General features: G+C 37.2%; 1 protein-coding gene across 3 annotated transcripts; it reads left to right on the top strand.

Annotated features, from left to right (window-relative positions):
- On the top strand, positions 1-17,979 carry ankrd13d (ankyrin repeat domain 13 family, member D). 3 transcript variants are annotated; one of them, XM_048175662.1, is made up of 16 exons: positions 3-993; positions 1,090-1,225; positions 3,617-3,741; positions 4,159-4,204; positions 4,385-4,528; positions 8,952-9,141; positions 9,231-9,297; positions 11,591-11,672; positions 11,799-11,878; positions 12,593-12,723; positions 12,814-12,971; positions 13,849-13,962; positions 14,037-14,209; positions 16,200-16,279; positions 16,377-16,601; positions 17,468-17,979. In XM_048175662.1, the coding sequence occupies exons 1-16, from the start codon at positions 910-912 to the stop codon at positions 17,529-17,531; spliced, it is 1,899 nt and encodes a 632-aa protein (XP_048031619.1). In that variant the 5' UTR covers positions 3-909; the 3' UTR covers positions 17,532-17,979. The 3 variants fall into 3 exon arrangements, with proteins under 3 accessions (XP_048031621.1, XP_048031619.1, XP_048031620.1); XM_048175663.1 differs by having other exon boundaries at positions 4-993; positions 11,817-11,878; XM_048175664.1 differs by lacking the exons at positions 16,200-16,279; positions 16,377-16,601; positions 17,468-17,979 and adding an exon at positions 14,377-14,487 and having other exon boundaries at positions 1-993.
- Positions 17,980-25,019: the final 7,040 nt, after the last annotated feature.

Genomic DNA, 25,019 nt, shown 5'->3' with positions numbered 1-25,019 from the left:
TTACTGTCTACATGATGCTGGCTGGATTGTGTTCAAGATGCAGTCTGATTTCAGAGAGGTTTAAAATCCAGTATGTTATGTCATCTGATCTCAGGTGAATTTATATATTCTGTACATGCTGCTGTCTGATCTCAGATGAGTTACATTCAGCCTCCACGCTGAAGGCGCATGAGGAGGGTATCAGCACAGCCAAGCCTGCATCCGACGCGTTTTTCATGTGGACATGGGTGGAAATTAGGCCTCCGCTTGCTCTCTGCGCTGGTTTATCTGCATTTTCCCACCAGGTCATTACAGCCCGACAGGAATATAATGGAACTAAGTCATTTTCTCTATCAGAGGATAGTGAGAACATCATGTGTCAGCGAGCTCTCCCAGCACTAGCCTGATGATGAGGATGATGGGAAGCTATCTGCTAACTCGAGGATGCTTTACTGCAAATAAACCTCCAACTCATCCATGCTCTCGATTTTACCTCATTTAACGGAACGCCGCTCATTTTTACCGGCCAATTTGCAATCATTTTATCCTTGAGGAGGATATTTTATAAAGACTTGCCGATATTTTGACTTAGCTTCGTTAGCTAAGCAGCTGTTTGCTTCACTGTCAGTGGATATTTTCAGCAAACGGGGGGATTTACAGCCAAATAACACACAAATCAGGCCGGTAAAGAGTCTAAATGAGACATCTGGAGTCCTGAGGGAATTAATTCACAGAGCAGATTAGACGACACATCTTATCAAATGAAATGAACGGTCCGTAAATAAACGCTTGTGTATCTATTTGTTTAGATGCAAAGGTGGCCGCTGCTCGACAAACATTTTTCTAAAAGCCTATTCGGCGACCAAAAAATAAAATTTAACTACGTAAAATAAAACAGAAAACTGAAAACTTAAATCCAACATCACTGAAATGGCTGAAGAGGCGTTTCCTTTACATTATCTGGTGTGGAACAATCAATACCAAGAACTGGACCGAGAGCTTCAGAAAAAGCAGGTGCACGGAGTAAATTAAACTATTTATTATTTTAAATCATGGGCTTTCCCCTCAATTAATCCGCTTTTATTATTCTTTAAATGGTGTGTATTACAGCATGACATGGAGCGGCTGGATCCGCGCGGGCGCACGCCGCTCGAGCTGTCAGTGTGTCTCGGGCACCTGGAGTCCACGCGCGTCTTACTGAGACACAACGCTGATCCCACACACAACAACACACAGGGATGGACAGGTATATGAACCATTTCATGAAATACTTTAACGCCAAAATGAACAATTTACTCATGTATTTCCAAAGCCTGTTTTAATTTCCCCTATGGAAGAGAAGTTTTCCGTCAATAAAAATAAATGGAGAAAAAATCTCAAAATCTGGTTACTTTTTTTATTGAGGGGGGTCAGATTGACGGCTTTGATTCACCGAAAATCACACTATGAGAAACAAACAAAAACTATTTGGTATTATATTTGATAGTTATCTTATAAGTTTTAATTATAATACGTTATAATACTTTAATAAGCTTTTTCTTTTTTACTGTGAGAAAACTATGGAGATCTGCTTTAATGCTAAACTTGTCTTTAACAGTGCTTTATGTTTTATAAATGGTTATAGTTATCAAACACATCATTGTTTGTTATGAAAAGGCCGAGTTACCACCTCTGGTTAAGCGGAGAAGTTTAAATTGGTACACAGCAAAATCCCCAGAGTTAAATCAACTCTGCTCAGAAAACATATGGTCCCTCTCTACATAGAGTTAAAATAACACTGAAGCAGAGTTAAAGTTTATGAGATAATATGCTGTTTGTGGAGTTGTTTAATCAGATATTGAGAGATTTAATGTCTTTTATCTTAAGTTCATTTCATCTAAGGCTGTGGCTGGAAGTGATTTTGCTTGTTAACAGCAGGTGTTCATCACTAATGCTCAATCATAAATTAATCACTTAATTATCTCATTAACTATGCTTCATTGTTACTTTAACACTATATAGAGAGGTACCATATGTAATCTGAGCATAGTTGATTTAACTCTGGGGATTTTGCTGTGTACTGTTTTATTCAAACCCAGAAGTGGTTTAACTCCTTATTTGTCTCCTAGTTTATCCAATAAAGATGTACACTATAATCTTTGCTCAAATGGCCTGTTAAATCTTAATGTTCCTCGGGTCTGAACAGAGCTTGAAAAAAAAAGATGTTAATTATAATGCTTCTGTTTCTTGAAATTGAGTTGTCCATGCTTCCGTCATAAATGATTTTAAGGTTTCATCCCTCTGTAGATTGTTGCTGTGATTTCAGATTGTGTTGTTTTGTATTGTGGTTGGTATTTGTAAAAATCTCAATGAGTTTTTAACCTGGTTAAATAAAGGAAAATGAAATGAAAAAATGAAATATATAATAAAATATATATAAATATTACAATAATAAACACGAGAACATATGTTTAAAACTATATTTAACGGATTTTAAAGGGTTAGTTCACCCAAAAATAAAAATAATGTCATTTATTACTCACCCTCATGTCGTTCTACACCCGTAAGACCTTCGTTCATCTTCAGAACACAAGTTAAGATATTGTTGATGAAATCTGATGGCTCAGTGACAGCAATGTCATTGAAGCTCTCAAGGTCCATAAAGGTGCTAAAAACATATTTGAAACAGTTCATGTGAGTACAGTGGTTCAATATTAATATTATAAAGCAACAAGAATATTTTTTGTGCGCCAAAAAAAAAACAAAATAACGACTTTTCAGCAATATTTATATGGGCCGATTTCAAAACACTGCTTCATGAAGCTTCTGAGCTTTATGAATCTTTTGTTTCGAATTAGTGATTCGGATCTCCTATCAAACGGCTAAACTGCTGAAATCACATGACTTTGGCACTCCGATTCACTGATTCGATTTGTAAAGCTCTGAAGCAGTGTTTTGAAATCGGCCCATATGGATATTGTTGAAAAGTCTTTATTTTTGTTTTTTTGGCGCACAAAAAGTATTCTCGTTGCTTTATAATATTAAGATAGACCCACTGAACTCACATGAACTGTTTCAAATATGTTTTTAGTACCTTAATGGACCTTGAGAGTTTGAATGTCATTGCTGTCTTTGGAGGCCTCACTGAGCCATCGGATTTCATCAACAATGTCTTAATTTGTGTTCTGAAGATGAACAAAGGTCTTACGGTGTAGAATGACATGAGGGTGAGTAATAAATGACATTATTTTCATTTTTGGCTGAAATAACCCTTTAGGCATTTTTTATAAACTCTAAATATTATAAACAATATTGTAACTATTATTATTATTGTTGTTTTTTATTTAAATGAAAGAATTGTAGAACAGCATTTCTTTTGGGTCTGTGCAGCTGCCTATAATGATAAAATAAACGTCAATCGTAATTCCCTATTTACTTCCATTATATGGAAAAGAGCTGTCATGGCATTCTGGTGAATATCTTTGTTTTTATTCCTCAGAAAACAAAAGAGGTCAATATTAATAATTAAGGGTATCAATCTAAATAATTTAGTGGTTCATTTTCTTTTTGCTTTTCCTAGCTTTCCCAACATTTACATCTTTAGTATATCTCATGGGTGCAGGCCAGTGGTGATGGCAGTGTTGAATTATGTGTGCAGTTTTGCAGGAAGCAGTGAGCACTGGAGACCCTGAGCTGGTGCAGCTGGTCCTTCAGTACAGAGACTTCAAAAGAGCCACAGAGAGACTGGCTGGTATTCCTGAGCTACTGAGCAAACTCAGACAGGTGATGCACGTGCACACATACACCCTGACTGATGTCCATTCACTGGGTAGATCATTATTCTCAGTATCAACACATAACAAAATAACAACTCAAATTAATAATTAATAACAACTATACAACTTCTATAATTAAATCCATTCTTTATCGCAAACTGCAGCTGCAGGATTGTATTTTTGCAAATTATAAACTGTATCATAGCCTATCTCTCTATATAAAGTTGGATATACATGTATATTATGTCCAACTTCATCCGCATACATAAAGTACAACCCACGTAATGCAAAATATACTATGTAACAAATGATTGCTTTTATCGTTGCAAAAATTTATTTGACTTTTTCTTATAAAACTATCAGATGCAATATTGTTTTGAATCCTCTCTCAGAAAGCATTCCAACATGTTGTCTTTCTCTGCAGGCACGCGATTTCTATGTGGAGATGAAATGGGAATTTACTAGCTGGGGTAAGTTGTTCTGAATGTTCTGAAAGACCCCAAAACTCCTTTGCTTTCACTGTAGATCACTTCTGTCCCTCCCTTGACAACCTAGATTGCAACTTTAACCGTTTCAGCACCACAGACGTGGACAGCTCCTGTGATCAATTGCTTCTGACAGTCAGTTGTCATTCTGTTTCAATTGTTCAGTTCCTCTAGTGTCGAAAGTTTGTCCAAGCGACGTGTATCGTGTATGGAAAAGCGGTTCATGTTTGCGGGTCGACACCACTTTATTGGGCTTTGAGCACATGACCTGGCTTAAGGGCCGACGCAGCTACATCTTTAAAGGTGGAGGTGAGTCTTTAAAGAGGACATGTTATCATGTATAAGTCTTGATTTTATTTTTGGGGTTTACTAGAATAGATTTTCATGCTTTTTTTAATATATATATATATATATATATATATATATATATATATATATATGAAGAGTTTGGTTCCAAAACGCGATAAACGCCATTTTAAAAAAATTGAGTTTCCGCCAAAATCAGTATTGTATCTGGTCGGTATTGAAAAGTCATTTATTAATTTTGCGCAAAATGCGACATCCGTCGTGTTATTCTGTCATGTTTTCTCCATTTCTTCCCAAAACGCGACAAACGCCAGTCTCCTTTTTCTGCAGAACGCGATATATCCGCTCTCCACCAATCACAGCGCACCATTCCACACACTGTAAACATTAAAGGCTTTTTTAAAAGCCGTTTTTAATACCAATGTACTCGGCAAATGTGTTTATTTAACCGTGCGGTGGCGCCAGATACTCTTTAATCGGTAATGACAAATAATTCATAACATTAACAAGATGACCATTGGAGCGACGGCTGAATGTATTTTTAGTAAATTGGCTGAATATAAGATAAATATTGGCAAAGTTTAGACTCTGTCATACATGTGAATCAACTTACTTTGTTGTGTATTTTCAATTTGAAAAATAACTTTTATATTGATGGATTAATTGCATTTTGAAAAAAAAAGTGTCATGGATTTATTGCATTTTGGGGAAAAAATAATACGTTTTTATAATAAACTTTTTAAAATCAAAATGTAGATTTGAATTTTTTTATGTTTTTATATCCAAAAGATGCTATGTGAAAGTTTGAAACAGAAAATAGTGGTTTTCATCTTGCCAATGTTTTGGTAAAGAAAACACCTTTTTACTCAAAATAATCAAAATGGAGTTATTGCGTTTTGGAACCAAACTCTCCATATATATATATATATATATATATAAAAACATTATTTTTACATATTTTACACTACATATTTTACACCTCTCTTCCAAGTCTGTCAGTAATGCTCTGTTTAGTTTCTCATCTTAGTCTCTGTGAAGTCCCTCTTTCTGAAAAGAGCAATATGCTCAGGGGCCGTATTCACAAAACATCTTAAGGCTAAAAGTAGCTCCTAACTTGCCGATTTAGGAGAAACTCTTAAAAATAATGGACTCCTAAATGTTTGCTGTAAAGCCTGGGATTCACTGCACGATTTTAGCAATCCTATAAGATCATTAGAAATAACATTGTGCGACATGGATCTATTAAACTTGGGTATAACAAGCATGTAGACTGTACAATGATGACATCTTTTGACTCGTAGGCTACGATGCAAGTTTCTATAGAAGAATAAAACGTCATCAGCATGCATTAGTGGTTAACAAAAAGACCATGTTGAGTTACACTTTGGCAGATGTAGTTTTTATGTGTGCTGAAAAAAAAAGAAAGTAGCAAAAGAAGGAAAAATTAATTTAAATAAATTTTAGCTCCGTGTTGCGATGATTTCATGTTGCATTTTTATTAGCTGGTCAGTAGACATAGGTCGTAGCAGCAAACACACTGTGTGATGATTGTGCTGAATTTCTGTCAGAAAATTATCGTAGGCTATCTTTGGTCTCAAGATCAGGAAAACAGCCATCTTTGAACCTCTCTCACTGCATGACAGAGGACCACCGATTAAGAGCTACGATCACAGAAATCGCCACGTTAGTTTCACGATGGCAATCTTTCGTCTGGGACAGCCAAAAATCTTGCAGTGTTTCTCGGGCTTAAGAGTATTTCACAAAGCATTTTAGCACTAAAACTAGCTCCTAAATCTGTGAAATGTTAGGAGTAGTCAAGAGGACTCCTAAGTCACTAAGACCAAATCAAAAACAATCCTAAAATGGCTGTTGCCGGTGTTGTGCCGAATTACCCCCATAGTATTAGGAGTAGTTTAGGAGTAGGCGTGGGGGAGGGGTTAGGATTATGGGTGGGGTTAATATTAGGCAATCAGGTAGCGACTTCAAAAAGGGGGGTAATAATTTGGCAGGGGGTTGAAATTCGGCACAACACCGGCAATTAACTTAAGCAATCCACCCAAAGACACTGAACACCATTGAGGCAACAGGCGATAGAGCTTTGGGTGCTGAGCCTTTTCTTCATAAATGCAATAAATATTTTGATTTAAAGATTTTAATCTGCGATGACATAACATAAAGGTTAATTTATGTACAGGCAAAATGTATTGAATGATGGAGAATAAAACATTGCAGTCAAGTTGAATGTCCGATAGCATTGTGGCAGCTCGGGTGACGCGAGTTTGAATTCTGGCTAGTGGACCTTTCCCGATCCCCTCCCCCTTCTCTTTTCCACTTTGCTTCCTGTCTACTCAGGCCTATCATAATAAAAAGGCAAAAACACCAAAAATAAATCTTTGAAAATAAATAAATAAGAAATAAGAAAATAATACTTGTTTAATTAGTGACACTTAGCCTACATTTTAAAGGTGCCATCGAACGTTTTTTTACAAGATGTAATATAAGTCTAAGGTGTCCCCTGAATGTGTCTGTGAAGTTTCAGCTCAAAATACCCCATAGATTTTTTTTAATTCATTTTTTAACTGCCTATTTTGGGGCATAATTAGAAATGCACCGATTCAGGCTGCGGCCCCTTTAATTGCTCGCGCTCTCCGCCCCCCTCCCGAGCTCTCGACTCTATTATTGCATAAACAAAGTTCACACAGCTAATACAACTCTCAAAATGGATCTTTACAAAGTGTTCGTCTTGCATGCTGCATGCATACATCGGATTATGTGAGTATGGTATTTATTTGGATGTTTACATTTGATTCTGAATGAGTTTGAGGCTATGCTCCGTGGCTAACGGCTAATGCTACACTGTTGGAGAGATTTATAAAGAGTGAAGATGTGTTTATGAATTATACAGACTGCAAGTGTTTAATAATGAAAATAGTGACGGCTCTTGTCTCTGTGAATACAGTAAGAAACGATGGTAACTTTAACCACATTTAACAGTACATTAGCAACATGCTAATGAAACATTTAGAAAGACAGTTTACAAATATCACTAAAAATATCATGTTATCATGGATCATGTCAGTTATTATTGCTCCATCTGCCATTTTTCACTATTGTCCTTGCTTGCTTACCTAGTCTGATGATTCAGCTGTGCACAGATCCAGACGTTAATACTGGCTGCCCTTGTCTAATGCCTCGATCATGGGCTGGCATATGCAAATATTGGGGGCGTACATATTAATGATCCCGGCTGTTATGTTGAGATTCGCCTGTTCTTCTGAGGTCTTTTAAACAAATGAGATTTAAATAAGAAGGAGGAAACAATGGAGTTTGAAACTCAGTGTATGTCATTTCCATGTACTGAACTCTTGTTATTTAACTATGCCAAGATAAATTCAATTTTTAATTCTAGGGCACCTTTAAGAGAGAACTCTTAGCTAAGAACTTTTACTGCTATTAGGAGAACTCTTAGTGGTAAGATAAAATGTTTTGTAAATACGGCCCCTGATTGGTAGGCTGGACCAGTGTGTTGTGATTGGTCAAATGCTTCAAGTGTGTTGCAAAAATGTCATGCCCCTTACCATAGCTGCCAGTTTCAACACACTACTAACAAAACTCAACTAGGCCTCTTCCCTTTTATTCTGCGTATGCCTTGGGTGGGAATTATTTAGATGAGGATTATTGTGACATTCCTGGAAGAACTCAAGACTACAATCGAGGTGTTTCAGGGAGTTCAGAATAGGGCTGAGACAATAAATTAATGCATCGCGAATCGAGAAATGAATCTGGATCGATTCTGAGATTTTCCGAATGTGTCGCGATTCTCTCTCGAATTGATTCTGAGCTTAGTTTTTAACAGCAGATGACACTGCGTACTTTAGAAACAGACTTAGTCTGCTTGCTTCCAATTCCTTACACACACCACTTGAACCTTTTATAAAATAATCATTTATAAAGTTTGAAAATGTTAAAGCGAATTACAAGGCTGTTCACATTAATCTTGCATCAAAAGCATTCTGAGGTGACATTCTCAGACTCAGCCGAATGCACGAGCGCTCTTTGTGAGCATTTGAGCATGCGATTAAAAACTAGCCTAGAGCGCCATCTGCTGTTAAAAACTAAGCTCAGAATCTATTCTAAAGTGAATCGTGATGCATTTGGAAAATCTCAGAATCAATCTACAATTCGAGCATTGATTTATTGTCGCAGCCCTAGTTCAGAAACAGTGCTTACTGATACAGAGATTAACTCCCTTTGAAGTAGACTTTGTGCTTTGTAACTTTACAGACATTTTCCATGCTCAAACAGCAATATTACACACGAAGAAAGTTGAAAATATAACACAGCTTAATAGGTTTTCTTCAACCCACACTCAAGCAGGGTGCATATGCCGAGTTCAGGGGTTTGAAGTGGCTTGTGTATTTTGCAGAGAGTGGGGCAATGGTGATGGAGGTGGACCACGAGAAGCAGGTGGTGTATACAGAACCACTGTCTCTGTCTCCACGCGACACCCCCTCGCTGCTCGCCGCCATGCTGCCCTCACAGGAGAACACAGCCCAGAGACTCACCTCTCCTATAGTGTCCACTCATCTCAACACACGCAACATTGCCTTTGAGAGGTACAGGAAGAGCAATTCCCACAGATATGAATTACTCTTGAGTCTGTAAGGAACACACACCTTAATTCTCTGTTCTGCCCTGACTGTAGAAATAAGTCTGGGATTTGGGGATGGCGCTCAGAGAAGAGTGAAGTTGTGAGTGGATATGAAGCAAAGGTGGGTCTAATTTCACTTTAATGAGTAAGCAATCCAGTAAGCAATTTCTGAGAAACACTGTTGATATTTGAAATCTACACCCAAACAAGGACACACCCCTCCCTTCATTGCTCCACCCCTGAAATAACAAACATGGTAATGTGGCACAGGCAACCACTAACAGCTGGTGCATCATTCAGCTTAAGCATGTATGAATGAATTGCCTGCAGTAACAGCAACAGCGTATCTTAGTTCTGTGAAACATAGCAAAAACCAGTATTACTCACGTATCAAGCAGAGACAAAGCAACTTCTGCATCTGTTTTCAGGCCTTCCCGCTCTCTAACGTCTCTCCAGTGCTGCATAGCTTTTCTAATATTGAAGGCATAGTTCACCCAAATGAAAATTATCCCATGATTTACTCCCCCTCAAGCCATCCTAGGTGTATGACTGAGTTATATTAAAATATATCCTGGCTCTTTCAAGCTTGATAATGGTAGTGAATGGGGGGCGTGATTTTGAAGCTGAAAAAAATGCATCCATGCATCATAAAAATAATCTATCTTCTGGCCTTCTGAAGCAAAGCACTGGATTTTTGTAAGAAAAATATCCATATTTAAAACTTCATTAACTATAATAACTAGCTTCCGGCAGACGGCTGTACACATCGATTTGTGTCGGAAGAGTAACCCCTGACCCAATGCATGACTCAATGATGAACGTGGAAACGCAGAGGATGGAGCAAAACAAAACACTGGTCACGAATTAGAAGTGTAAAATGTTGGCGGATTTCGATATAAGAGAAGAGGAGCTTGATTTTGTTGCACAGCCCTATTTGTTTGAACAGCAAGACGCATCTAAGCTTACGATACTCCTACAGTTTATAAAGTTTATTATAAAGTATTTAGTTAAGACCTTTTTTAGGATATTTTTTAATATTTCTCAGATTGTGTTCGCCTGAAGAAGATAGTCATAGACACCTAGGATGGCTTGAGAGTGAGTAAATTATGGGTAAATGGGTAAATTTTCATTTGGGTGAACTATGCCTTTAAAGGGATAGTTCACCCAAAAATGAAAATTTGATGTTTATCTGCTTACCCCCAGTGCATCCAAGATGTAGGTGAATTTGTTTCTTCAGTCGAATGCAAATTATGATTTTTAACTGCAACCGCTGCCGTCTGTCAGTCAAATAATAGCAGTGGATAGGAACTTCAACTATAACAGTAAATAAAACTTGCTTAGACAAATCCAAATTAAACCCTGCGGCTCGTGACGACACATTGATGTCTTAAGACACGAAACGATCGGTTTGTGTGAGAAACCGAACAGTATTTATATCATTTTTTACCTCTAAAACACCACTATGTCCAACTCCGTTCAGCTCCCTGTTAGTGAGGTCAAAAAACGCGTTCTGACGACGGAAGTGATGTCTCGCCCATATACTTCAATGAGCGCGAGACAACACTTCCGTTGTCAGAGCGCGATCAGACCTCACACACCGGAAGCTGAACGGAGTTGGACATAGTGGTGTATTAAAGGTAAAAAATGATATAAATACTGTTCGGTTTCTCACACAAACCGATCGTTTCGTGTCTTAAGACATTAATGTGTCGTCACGAGCCGCAGGGTTTAATTTGGATTTGTCTAAGCAAGTTTTATTTACTGTTATAGTTGAAGTTCCTATCCACTGCTATTATTTGACTGACAGAGGGCAGCGGTTGCAGTTAAAAATCATAATTTGCGTTCGACTGAAGAAAAAAAGTCACCTACATCTTGGATGCCCTGGGGGTAAGCAGATAAACATCAAATTTTCATTTTTGGGTGAACTATCCCTTTAATATTAGAAAAGCTATGCAGCACTGGAGAGACGTTAGAGAGCGGGAAGAGGTAACTCTTCATCTTCCAATTATATTTCTCTGACCTTTTCCTCTTTGGTAATATCTCAGCCATCTCTGTTTCTACAGTCTTTCTTCAAATCTCCCTCTTGCTTACTTTCTCTCCTCCCTCACCATGACTGGACACGCCCCCTACTGCTGATTGGTTACAAGAGTGTTTCGGTGCTCAGTGGATCAGTCCATTCCGCTTTGTTTTTTTTCTCCTGTCTACACAGCCTGGACTATATACAAACACCATATTTTTTTCAGCGCGCACACAGACATCTAGCAAATATTCACAAAATTGTTTGTTTAGGTGTTGAATTAAATTTTCAACAAGTGTTTCTCTGAAATTGCTTACTGCACCTTTAACTGAGTTCTGCTGAAAACACTGGGACTAAATGAAGCTCCCTAACTGCTTTTATAATTACATAATTGTAGGTTTACAGTGCCATTAATGTGGAGTTAGTGACACGTTCTCGGACTGAACACCTTTCTGATCAGGACAAGTCTAGGAGTAAAGGTACATAGACCCATACAGACTGAAAAATGGTGCTGAAAATTGATCAATTGAATTAATAAATATACAGTCTAAAACAATTTTTGAAATGTATTTTCCTTTTGTATGGCCACCTTCTACACACTTCAGCCTCCTCTGTGCTTTCAGGATCTAGAACTCCTCTACAGTCGTTCCTTGGTATTGCTGAGCAGCACATCTCAAGTACCGGGGTGAGTGTGATCAATGGTCTCTTGTATATCATTTTATTTTTTATTTATATTTTAAATATATTTAGTTTTTTTTTTTGTAACAATTATAAGGAAAAAAAACCCTAAAATATATTTAAAAAATATAAATTAATAATATATTATTAACAAAATAATTAAAATAAAAATGATTTAATAGTTACATGCTTATTAAATAATAATAATAATAATAATAACATTCCAATGTTTGGGGTTAGTACAATTTTTTTTAAAGAAATTAATACTTTTTTAGCAAGGATGCATAAACTGATCAAAAGTTACAGTAAATTTATAATGTTACAAAAGATTTGTATTTCAAATAATTGCTGTTCTTTTGAACTTTATATTCATCAAAGAATCCTGAAAAAATGCAGCACAACTGTTTCCAACATTGATAATAATAAGAAAAGTTTCATGAGCAGCAAATCATCAGATTAGAATGATTTATGAAGGATCATGATACACTTGAAAATTCAGCTTTACCATCACAGAAATTACATTTTTAAATATATTATACTATATATATTCATACTATTGCTGTTTTTACTGTTTTTTGATCAAATAATTGCAGCCTTGTTTATCATGAGAGACTTAAAAAAAAAAAAAATTTATTGTACCGACCCCAAACTTGTGAACACTAGTGTCTATATCTTATTTTGTTTTGATATGAGACGACACTGATTCATTTGTATATTGTAGAGTCAGGTTTCTCAGTGCGCTAGTCCCCATAATCCAACAGCTATCACAGCGGAGGAGTACTTCGATGCAGAGTTTAATCTGAATGGCAGAGATATTGGGCGGCCCATTGAGCTTACCAGCAAAGTGCAGAGGTACTGTCTCTATGGCAACTCCAAAGTGCCATGATTGAACAGTGTTTGTTCATGAATTAAGAACATTGTACCTTTGTCTGTCTCTCTCAGGTTTAAAGCCACTCTCTGGTTGAGTGAAGTTCATCCTCTCTCACTGGCTGAGCAGGTGACGCCCATCATTGACCTCATGGCTATATCTAACGCCCACTTTGCTAAGTTGCGTGATTTTATCACCCTACGCCTACCACCTGGCTTTCCTGTAAAGATAGGTGAGAAGAAGAGACACATCCAGTTGATTGTCCATGTTATAATTTGATTTCTTAATACACGTTCTTTGTCTTACTGTTATTAACTTTTCATCTGTGCACATTAAATTTGTCTTTGAGATCTTATTTAAAATATTTTCTCAAAAATATCTTGTTTTACTCAGAAATACACCAAAAATTGTTGCCAATACAAATTTAAAGTGCCCCTATTATGCTTTTTCAGGTATTACCTTTCATGTAGTGTGTAATACAGCTGTTTGTGAATGTAAAAGGTCTGAAAGTTTCAAAGATCAAAGTGCAGATAAATGGAGTTATTGTCAGCAATTCCATTCTTACTTTCTTTTTGAATTATTTATTTGCATAATGCCAAACTATGGTATTCATTGACCCTCAAACTCTGTAGTTGTAGCTGAGGCCTGGAAGAGTTTGGTTTGTCTTGTCGAGATGTTGAGAAAAAGCTATTTTCTGCACTGCAAAAGCAAATCCACTTTGCATGTACTTCCAAAGTATAATTTAATATGGTAAAACCGATGCCATCATTACTGCTCGTATCAGTGTATCAAGCGCTGACGAAGATCCAAAACTGAAATTCAGATATGGTAATGAGCGTTTAGTTTCCGACACACACTGTAATCGCAAAAAGACTAGGCCATCTGACCAATCAGAGCAGAGTAGGCCAATCACAACAGACTGAAAAAAAGGGTTTAGAGACACTGTGAGAAAAGAGGTGATGCTATGATGTATATTATGAGAAAATTTAAGTGTTTGACCTTGGATGCATGTAAGCCTATTGTAGAAGACCTCCAAAAGAACATTAGAAACCTGTAAAATAGCATAACAGGGCACTTTAAATTGACTTTAATCATGTCCTTACTCTTAGAAATTCCTCTCTTCCACGTGTTGAATGCTCGAGTGACATTCAGCAATCTTTGTGGCTGTGATGAGCCGGTCAGTTCTGTTACTGTACTATCTCCACAAGAAGCCACAGAGGCTGGTATGCATCTCTTCTGTTCAAGTTCCTCTGGCTGTAAGTGTGCTGGTTATTCACCCTCACTTCACTGCTTTCAGGTCAGACACCTCCTCCACTGCAGTGTGAAATAGACCCGTCTGTGTTTGAGCCTCCCCCAGAATACACCACGCTTGGACCAGGCCGCAGTGAACCGATGAGAGATGAAGATGATAATTTACTCCAGTTCGCCATACAGCAGAGCCTGCTGGACGCGGGAACAGAAAGTGACCAGGTATACAAATATACAATACATGTTATTTTTGGGTGAATTTCTGTCAAGTTGCTCTTAAATTGATACGGCTTTGCAATTATTACATTATTGTAATATACACCGATCAGGCATAACATTATGACCACCTTCCTAATATTGTGCTGGTCCCCATTTTGCTTCCAAAACAGTCCTGACTTGTCGAGACATGGACTCCACTAGACCCCTGAAGGTGTGCTTTGGTATCTGGCACCAAGATGTTAGCAGCAGATCATTTAAGTCCTGTAAGTTGCGAGTCGGGGCCTCCATGGATCGGAGTTGTTCAGCACATCCCACAGATGCTCGATTGGATTGAGATCTGGGGAATTTGGAGGCCAAGTCAACACCTCAAACTCATTGTTGTGCTCCTCAAACCATTCCTGAACCATTTTTGCTTTGTGGCAGGGTGCATTATCCTGCTGAAAGAGGCCACAGCCACCAGGGTATACCGTTTCCATGAAAGGGTGTACATGGTCTGCAACAATGCTTAGGTAGGTGGTACATGTCAAAGTAACATCCACATGGATGGCAGGACCTAAGGTTTCCAGCAGAACATTGCCTAAAGCATCACACTGCCTTCGCCGGCTTGCCTTCTTCCCATAGTGCATCCCGGTGCCATGTGTTCCCCAGGTAAGCAATGCACACACACCTGGCCATTCCCGTGATGTTAAAGAAAACTTGATTCATCAGACCAGGCCACCTTCTTCCATTGGTCGGTGGTCCAGTTCTGATGCTCACGTGCCCACTGTTGCCGCTTTTGGCATTGGACAGGGGTCAGCAAGGGCACCCTGACTGGTCTACAGCTATGCAGCCCCATACGCAACAAACTGTGATGCAAACTGTGTATTCTGACACCTTTCTATCAGAACCAGCATTAACTTCTTGAGCAATTTGAGCTACAGTAGCTCGCCTGTTGGATCGGACCACACAGGCCAGCTTTCTCTCCCCACGTGCATCAGTGAACGTTTGCCGCCCATGACCCTGTCGCTGGTTCACCACTGTTACTTCCTTGGACCACTTTGATAGATACTGACCACTGCAGACCGGGAAAACCCCACAAGAGCTGCAGTTTTGGAGATGATCTGTCCCAGTCGTCTAGCCATTACAATTTGGCCCTTGTCAAACTCGACAAGCTCAAATCCTTATGCTTGCCCATTTTTCCTCCTTCTAACACATCAACTTTGAGAACAAAATGTTCACTTGCTGCCTAATATATCCCACCTACTAACAGGTAGAGATAAGATGAAGAGATAATCAGTGTTATTCACGTCACCCGTCAGTGGTCATAATGTTATGCCTGATCGGTGTATACGGTAAATTGCAGAATCCAGACATTTTATTTTATTTTAGCTTTGTTTTTGTCTTTTTTGTTGCATTTTATACAGCATAACAAGCACATTTACTACACATTTTTCAGTCAAGAGATTTTTTTTTTTTTTTTGCACTATCATCCAAGAAAATTTTTTTTTATTTACATAGGTGTGACATTTTATTTTAAATGTTTTTCCCTATTCCATTGGAATTATCTGGATGTTTTTTCTTTTACTTTTTTTTTTTTTTCACAATTTGTTACCATAAACCAGCCATCATAACAAATTATAGTATTCTTAATTATAGAGCGACATTGAAATAAAATATTATTAATTTTGATTCACCTTAAAATTAAAAATTAACATTAAAATTAACATTAAATTAACATTAAAATACTTAACGATGTTTGTTGTTATTCATTTAATTTTCAAAACCATTGATGTGCTCAACTGACATGTTTGTGCTCAATGCTGCAAAAAACATGTTGTTAATGCAACAGGAACAGATCTAAATAGATGCTGAAATCAACGCTTTGCACAATTAAGCCATATTAATCATGATTAGTCAATACTAAACAATTAGCTGACATAAGCTTTTCATCTTTCCCTCCACTGCTTTCCACCCACTCCCTCATTTCTCTTTCTTTTCCTATGTGTTTCTGTAGGTGACCATATGGGAGGCTCTCACTAACACTCGTCCAGTTTCTCAGCCTCCGCTTTATGAGGAGGACTCTCAGCTTGAGAGGTGTGTGTGTGTGGATCAACAATAGTGTGTAGATTGAGTGTGAGGACGTGGATATCAGTTGTTCAGCTGATTTGAAATGTGGCTCTGTCTCTGATAGGGCGATTCAGGAATCTCTGTCTTTGTCACTGGCTGGAGGGGAGAGTGGAGAGTCAGATCCTGGACTGCCGTTATCCCCATCTGATCCCGCCCTCAACTCACCTCCGTGTTACAGCTCACTGGCCGAGCCTCGGGTACCGGGAGCGTTTGCTGTAGCTACCAGTTTTGATGAACAGCTACGCATCGCGATGGAGCTTTCATGCAGAGAACAAGAGGAGTTAGATAGGTACGAATGATGAAGGAGCAGGAATGACAGAATCCATAGACATAAGCTCTGTTCCCATACCTAGTGATTTCAAGGCATCATAGACCCCTGACACAAAGCCTAGTTTTTAAATAATGTTTTGTTTTGGTGCGCAATATACATCAATGTTGCACATTTACTACACATTTTTCATGTGAGAGAAAATGTTTAGTTTTTTTGTTTTGGTGCGGTATATATTATGACAAGCACATTTATTACACATTTTTCATCTAAGAGAAAATGTTTTGTTTTCGTTTTTGTTTTATTTTGTTGTGCTATATATTACATGACAAGCCAAGCACATTTACTACACATTTTTCATCTAAGAGAAAACTTTGTTTCGTTTTATTTTTGTTGTATTTAGCGCAACAAAACAAAAAACATAACATGACAAACACATTTACTACACATTTTTTATGAGAAAACTTTGTTTTTTGTTTTGTTGCACTATATACAACATGACATGCACATTTACTCCACTTTTTTTTATTCTAGAGAAAATTTTCTTCCATTTTATTTTTTTTTTTTTTTGCACTATATACAACAAGAACATTTACTACACATTGTTGTCCCTATAACATTAGAATTATCTGGCTATTTTTCCCTTTTCACGTGCAGCATAATATACAATATATCAGTCTCTGAGAATCTATACTACAAAAACATTAACACCTATTGTTGTTTTGTTCTTCATATTTTCACTGTGGCAACTTAATGCGAGCGATTTTCCACATACCACGTCATCTCATGAGTTCAATAGAGAAAAAACGTAACTATTCAAATTAATATAAAAAAAATTTCCCCTCATTTGTATCAGCCAATAACATTCCTCTTTTTGTTCCCTAAAGGAAGAGGAGGGAAGAGGAGGAAGAGCTGGAGAGGATACTACAGCTGTCTCTCACAGAGAAGTAACTGTAGCAATGCTAGATGTGGGTTTAAAGGAATAATTTATTGGTTGTGTTTTTTTCTGCAATGTTAAATTATTCTTCTTATAGATTCATCACTCTTTATTTCTTTTCCAAAATAATAAAGATGGGAGAGCGAGAGGAAATGGAGAGAGTGTGTGTGCCAAGACTGAAACAATTTATAAGAGATGATAAAACAAAGAACACGGCATGAAAATGTGAATGATATCCTCTCAGTTCCACTGTTTTTTGAGTGATAAAAGGTCAACTTCAACTTCATTGTATAATGATACAGATGAAAATGTGAATATAAATTATGAATATTGATGACTATGATAATGCATAAAGGTAAAGTACTAAAAATACTATTGCATACAATAATGAGTTTACGTATGGTGGATGATAATAACATGAAAGTATAAGTATTAAATGTTGCTCAAACACTTTCACAACAATGATCTCTGTTATGACGTTTTTGTGTGCATGGGGAAGTGACAATCTAAGATGTATAGACAGCAGACAAAGAAACTGACCGAAACACCTAAAATATATTAGTATCAGTGATGTAAAAGGGGTTGGGGTAGCCTTTTGCTGCAGAAAAATTGCTGCCCACATAGATCTGGTTCTGCACAGTAAGTGTGATTTAGGTGCTCCAGAGTTCCAGTGTTTCTATTATTATTCTTGTATACTGCTGTCATTGTGTTATGCAAGACAACTGAATCATCCATTACATCTGCAGGTAGTTCTCCTCTCAGTCAGGTTCATCTATCTATCTATCTGACATTTACACAGCATCTTACCGTGTGGCCAGAATTCTCTGATAAATACCTCAGTGAAAGACATCCCAGTTTGCTCAACATAAGCCTCTAGATCATACGAAGTATATGACTGTTGATTGTCCGTAATTATGTAATTTATTTAACATTTTGTAATAGTATTTCTTGCTTGATGCAATGCTTACTAATAGCTTAGTCACTGATAGATCTTACCTTAAACCATCTGATAATACATACCCCACAGCTACCATTGTGGGGAAATGCTTCATTTAATAATTCATGGTTAAATTAATATACATGGTTTTACACAATTTACCAGTATAAATGGTATATAAACTGCTTAAAAAATCATTTCACAACCAGCTGTATAAGAGGGCCCTTTCTAAATATATGGTCATGTGACAAATAATGCAAATTTAGGGGGTGAGACGGCTTACTGACACGCCTTACCCCTCTCTCCCTCATGTGTCTCTATCAATCTCCATATTATGGAAGTTTGTTTCTGCCACAGAATAAAAAAATTTGACTTCACAGTCATGACTTTTCCCCCTCACAATTGCGAGTTTATATCTTGGAATTCTGCTTTTAAGAATTACAAGAAAAAAAATCTGAATTTTGAGACTTGCAATTGTGAGGGGAAAAAGTCAGAATTGTGAGAAGTCACAATTAGAATTCTGATTTTTCCTCAGAATTGTGAGTTACAATTTTGCAATTGCTAGTTTACGTCTCGCAATTCTGACTTTTTTCCCTCAGAATTCCAAGTAATAAATTTGTAATTGCGAGTTCACAAATGACTTTTTTCTATTCAGTTTGGACTTCTTTTTTATATTTTATATCATTTTTTTTCTTTTTCAGAATTGCAAAAAAAAAAAAAAAGTCTGAATTTTGAGATAAACTTAGAATTTAGAATTATGAGTTTACATCTTACAATTCTGACCTTTTTCCTCAGAATTCCAAGTTATAAATTCACAATTGTGAGTTTCATTTCGCAATTCTGACTTGTTTCCAGGGGCGTAGCCATCATTTCAGAAGTGAGGAGGACAGAAATGTTAGGTGTAATACCAGTTTTTTTCTAACCTTTGTCTAATGGATAGATTTTTTTTTTTAATCTCATCTCTTGCTTTTAATTTGAAATGAATTTGCTTTTAATAAGAAATTAAAGGTGCTACAGAGGATGTTTTGTTTTATACATTTTTGCAATATTACTTGAAACTGTCTTTACTAACTGATAAAAGACTATTTATTAGGTGCACTGAAAGGAATAATATTAATATACATCATCTGTGCACGAGGTAGGGCCTTAAAAACATCAGCCAATCGTTTACGTGATCATCGCGTAAACGATTGGCCCTCTGGCTTGTCAATCACTGCCGTGACGTTCCTTGTGAGAGATGTGTGCGGATTGGCCCTCTGGCTTGTCAATCACTGCCATGATGTTCCTTGTGAGAGACGAGCGCGGCTGCGCCCTCCAGTAACTTTCCACACTCCACAGGCGCCACATGCAATGTTTTTGTCAGAAGACAGGAGTAACAACTGCAGATTATGAGTTACATGCTGTGAGTCCGACATAATGAATCCACTAACACGACACAGCGAATGTTGGTGGTAAACACGACGTGCCAACGTGCAAGAGTTTTGGGAGGCGTTCCCTCGAAATTCTTACGCATGCGCTCATTTCAGTAACAGTCTTTGGTTTCTCAGTCGACTAAAAGATCCTCTTTAGCACCTTTAACTGCTGAACAATAACCGATATATATTTTTCATGCTAATTTTATGATTTGTTTATGTACTACAAACACTTGTGCATGAAGTCCTCATGGAATTTAATTAATATTGTGAAATATTATTACCATTTAAAGCAGAACTAAGTAACTTTTTTACCTTCATAAATAGTTTTCTAAGTCCTTACGATGGTTAATTGACTTGTGGTGTGTTTGAGGCGAGCACTAACCCCCACTGGCACGTCTACGCCAGAAAACAGCACTTGCAAGTTGAGCTGCGCCGACACGGCACAATTTCGCCTCATGTTCACCTTCACGCGAGAGTGACTAAATGCTTTACGGTAGTTCAAAAACAATGTATATATTATGACTTCATAAGACAATTTCGAAAATTACCCACCTCCATCGAGATTTCTTGTACTGTATTTGCAAAACTACTGCGCTGGTGAGCGTTGTAGTCGTTGTAGTCCAGAGCTGCGCTTGGAGTATTTACGACAGTGTGATTCACTGAAGGAACCTGTAGAGGGAGCTTCGCAAATCTTACTGAGTTCCGCTTTAAAATAGCTGTTTCTATGTGAATATGTTGTAAAATGCACAATATATGTGGTCAAAGCTGAATTTTTAGCATCATTACTCCAGTCTTCAGTGTCACGTGATCCTTCAGAAATCATTCTAATATGATGTTTTGGCGCTCAAGAAACATTTATGATGTTGAACACAAAAAAGTTGTGCTGCTTCATATTTTTGTGGAAACCATGATATCATTCAAACATTTCTGGCAAGATTAAAAAAGATATAAATTAATACTTTTATTTATCAAGGATGCATTCAATTCATCAAAGGTGACAGTGAAGACATTTATAATGTTACAAAATATTTCTATTTAATAAATGTTAATAAATTAATGTAATGCAAATAAATGCTGTTCATTGAACTTTCTATTCAAAGAATCCAAAAAAAAAAAATTAAATGTATCATGGTTTCCACAACAATTTTCAGCAACTAATTTTAACACTGATAATTATAAGAAATGTTTCTTGAGCATCAAATCATCTTATTAGAATGATTTCTGATGGATCACTGAAGACTGGAATAATGATGCTGAAAATCCAGCTTTGATCACAGGAATAAATTACATTTTAAAATATATTCACATATCAAAACAACTATTTTAATTTGTAATAATATTTCACAATTAATATTACTATTTGTACTGTATTTTTGATTATATGCAGCCTTGGCGAGCATAAGAGACGTCTTTCAAAAACATTAAAAAGGTTGTCAATTAGATACACAATTCATATACTTTATTGTCAATAAATACCTTGAGATGGCTTGAAAAACACACATAATACATATGTTGTCGCAATCGTGTTTGTTGTTGTCTTCACGTTTCATCAGCTGAATTACTTCTACGAAACCGTTTTGGACTTTCCGCGAGAGAGCGCCATCCGGCTTCCAGTATGAATGAAACATACAGTATATTACACGAGAGTGAGCGCTCCATAAAGGTGCAATATGTAATATTTTTGCAGTAAAATATCCAAAAACCACTAGGCCAGTGTTATTAATTGTGTTCACTTGAGTACTTGCAATATCCCAAACGTTTCCATCTAATTGTAAATCGTGAGAAAATTGCAGTTTTAACCAAGGCTCCGGGACGTGTGAGGAGTCGCCTGTCAATTGCGTCATACCCGCGTTACTCTCGGTTTCCGGTTTTATTTTGTAGAAACCATGAAAACACCAAAGACGTTTTAATATATTACATGTTTTAATAGAAAAGGAAACATCTGTTTTGATATTTATTGGCAGAAAACGAATTATTGTTATATAGCTCAACACGTTTAGTCTTATTGTTTAAATCTAATTTTCTTGATTTTTTGCGAGTACCATGCTTTACCGTGCCTCAGAGAAAAACACTATTTTGTCAAACAGCTAACATAGCATAATCAGATGCAGCTTTATTTTTATTAACAGTAATACATAATTTTCTACATCATACAATACGTTTTAAAATTAATTGCATGCCATTTATCAACACAAGCCATCCAGCATTTAATGATATTCTAAAATCGATCTATCTTACTGCAGTGTGTAACAGTGTCTCACGGCAGCCGCCGAGCGAACGTAGAGTAACGTTATAACATCATTTCAGCACACTCAAATGTATCTAATATGATAAGCAGAGCTGTGTTACCCAGTGCACTCAACATGCAGGCCCCCCCAGATTTCTGAGCGATTTTTATTTTTTATGTTGATTTACACTGATGCATATGCTGCGCGATAAAATGCAACAGCTGTTTTTAGACTTATTGGTTTGATTATTTCACGTGTTGCGCGTAGTCTCTGCTGTTATTATCTTTGCGCGTGAGACTTCGTTATTATGCGGTGAGTGGCAATGTGAAGCCGCACCCGAGGCTTCCCGTTTCCAGGACGCGCATCTCAATGCAGTGAAATCCGGTGGATGCTCGAGCTCAGATACTCTCCATTCATTTTAACCAATAAAAAGTCGTTAGAGAATCAAGAACCTCTGACTGCAGCGCACACATCTTTCTTCTCGTCATTATTAATTTGAGACAGTTTCCGTGGCGTTATTTGCTCTCGCTCAGATATTGCGAGTGCGGCTGTGCGTGCTCAAACTTTGTTCCATGTAAATCAAACATGCATTTCCTCTAGAATTGTCTTCTCTCCTGGATTTAATGTTGCTAGAAGAGGTCAGATGAGATCATGTAAGCCTATGTCGGTAAAACTCAGAAAAAATAACACGACTGTCCAATCAGCCGTTATAGGCTATTGTGCTCGTGGCGCGCACTCAAGAATTGCATGCGCAAATGCGCCGGCGCGCGCTGCATAATTACTTTATTATAGCTTTAAAAAAGCGCAATAGAAACTACGAGCAATGACCGTCGTTTGAAAATGAAATTGCCAAACATGCTATTAAAGCTGCCTCAAAACTGTGCATGCATGTATTTGTTGACATAGTTTTAAAGCTATTGTTGTCCGATTTGTTGGCCTTAACGTCTTAAAAATGTACATATGTACACCAAGGAAATCTAAATTTTCTCGGGGGAGCATGCCCCCGTACCCCCCTCAAACTACATTTTATGACCTCTGTAATTATGAAACTCTGCGTACATGTTCTATAAATTCTATCTAATGAAATCTGAAGTAAACGGAGAGTCTATGGCAAGCTCCGAAGCAGTAGTTCAAGAAAAATGCTGCTCCGAGTTCGAAGCTTGTGTCGGAGCATCGGTGTCAGACGGTCATCACTAGCTGAACTGGAACGTCCTTCGCCCTTGATCACTTGGAATCCGCAATGGAGCTGATTTATTATTTATTTTTTCCCCTTACAAATTTGTTTAATACAGCATTCTATGTATATATGTGTGTGTTTTAAATGTTTAAAAAAAGAATTAATATATCATAGAATTGTTTGTGGTAGGGTAAATTAAATGCGATATGCGGTGACGTCATAATCGTGTTGCATTGTGGGTTATGGAGCTGCCTGAAGCGTACATGTGAAGTAACGATTTTAACCGAGGGAGCGAGGGTCTGTCCATGTAAACTTCCCTCGTCCACTTCACCAAGTGGAACGCACTTCAAAATGGCGGCAGGGATTCCCCAGAGGGGAAGTGTGTAGGGAAGTTCGCGAGTGCGTGTCTAAAACTGGAGTGGAATGCAGCCTCGGTCCTGCTCTGCTTCACACTACAGTAACGTTAATAATCGCATCCATAAACATGAGTTCTTCCCTTCTCCAATCCCTATTCATTTGCACCGTCCATTGAGGTGAAGACCACATGTCCCAAGATTCCACGCTCAAACTTGGGGTCATCAAGCTACGCTTTTGTTTTGAATAGGCCTCTAGCGACCTCTAGAGGACAAAATTATTACATATTGAACCTTTAGGGATAGTTCAACCAAAAATAAAAATTCTGTCATCATTTACTAACCTTTAATTTAATAATTTACTAAACCTGTATAAATTTCTTTGTTCTGCTGAACACAAAGGAAGATATTTTGAAGAATGTGAGAAACTGAACAGTTCTGGGGCACCATTGACCATTTTCCTACTATGGAAGTCAATGGTGCCCCAAAGCAGCCTGGTTACAAACTTTCTTCAAAATATCTTCCTTTGTGTTCAGCAAGTGTATTACTGCCCTCCACAGGTCAGAGTTTGAACTAAATTGATATATACTTGCACTAGCATATTGTATATGGCAATTTAGTTCAAACTTTGACCTGTGGAGGGCAGTAATACACTTAGCAGTGTCTACACTGCCGGAATTCTAATAGGGAAAAAGAAGAGAGCTAGATTAAGATGAGCATTTATGGTTAAAATGTATAAAAAAAAAAATTATTATTTTTTTTTTTTAGAAAATGAGCGATGGTTTCTCTATATAAGACCCTTATCTCTCGTCTGGGATCATGTAGAATGCTTTGAAGCTGCAATGAAACTGTAATTTTGACCTTCAACCGTTTGGAGGCCATTGAAGTCCCCTATATGGAGGAAAATCCTGGAATGTTTATATTTTAATTTCTTTTTGACTGAAGAAAGAAAGACATGAACATCTTGGATGACATGGGGGTGAGTAAACTATCAGGAAATTTTAATTTAAAAGCGAACTAATCTTTTAATGTTCAGATCAGGTCATGCATAGACTTTCTTGTCTCTTTAAATTTAAATAAAGATTTATATTTACATTCGCCTCTATGTGAACACACTTGCCCGAAAAAAGTGCGGGGGACGAATTTATGTTTTATTAAAAGTGTTATTCTATGCGTATTCTACGCTTGTTTCCTCAGAATTGTGTTATAAATTTTAAATTCTGAGTTTATATCTCACAAATCTGAATTTTTTTTTTTTAGAACTGCAAGAAAAAAAAAAAAGTCAGAATTGTGAGATAAAAGTCGCAATTACATTTTTTATTCCTTGGAGGAAACAAGCTCAAGCCGGACGTATGAAGAAACGAAAATGAAGTGCATCGATCCCACTTGATG

This window comes from Megalobrama amblycephala, linkage group LG23 (genome assembly GCF_018812025.1).
Source record: "Megalobrama amblycephala isolate DHTTF-2021 linkage group LG23, ASM1881202v1, whole genome shotgun sequence".
In the NCBI taxonomy this organism is placed as follows: domain Eukaryota; kingdom Metazoa; phylum Chordata; class Actinopteri; order Cypriniformes; family Xenocyprididae; genus Megalobrama; species Megalobrama amblycephala.
This window is presented reverse-complemented; position numbering and strand designations above follow the sequence as displayed.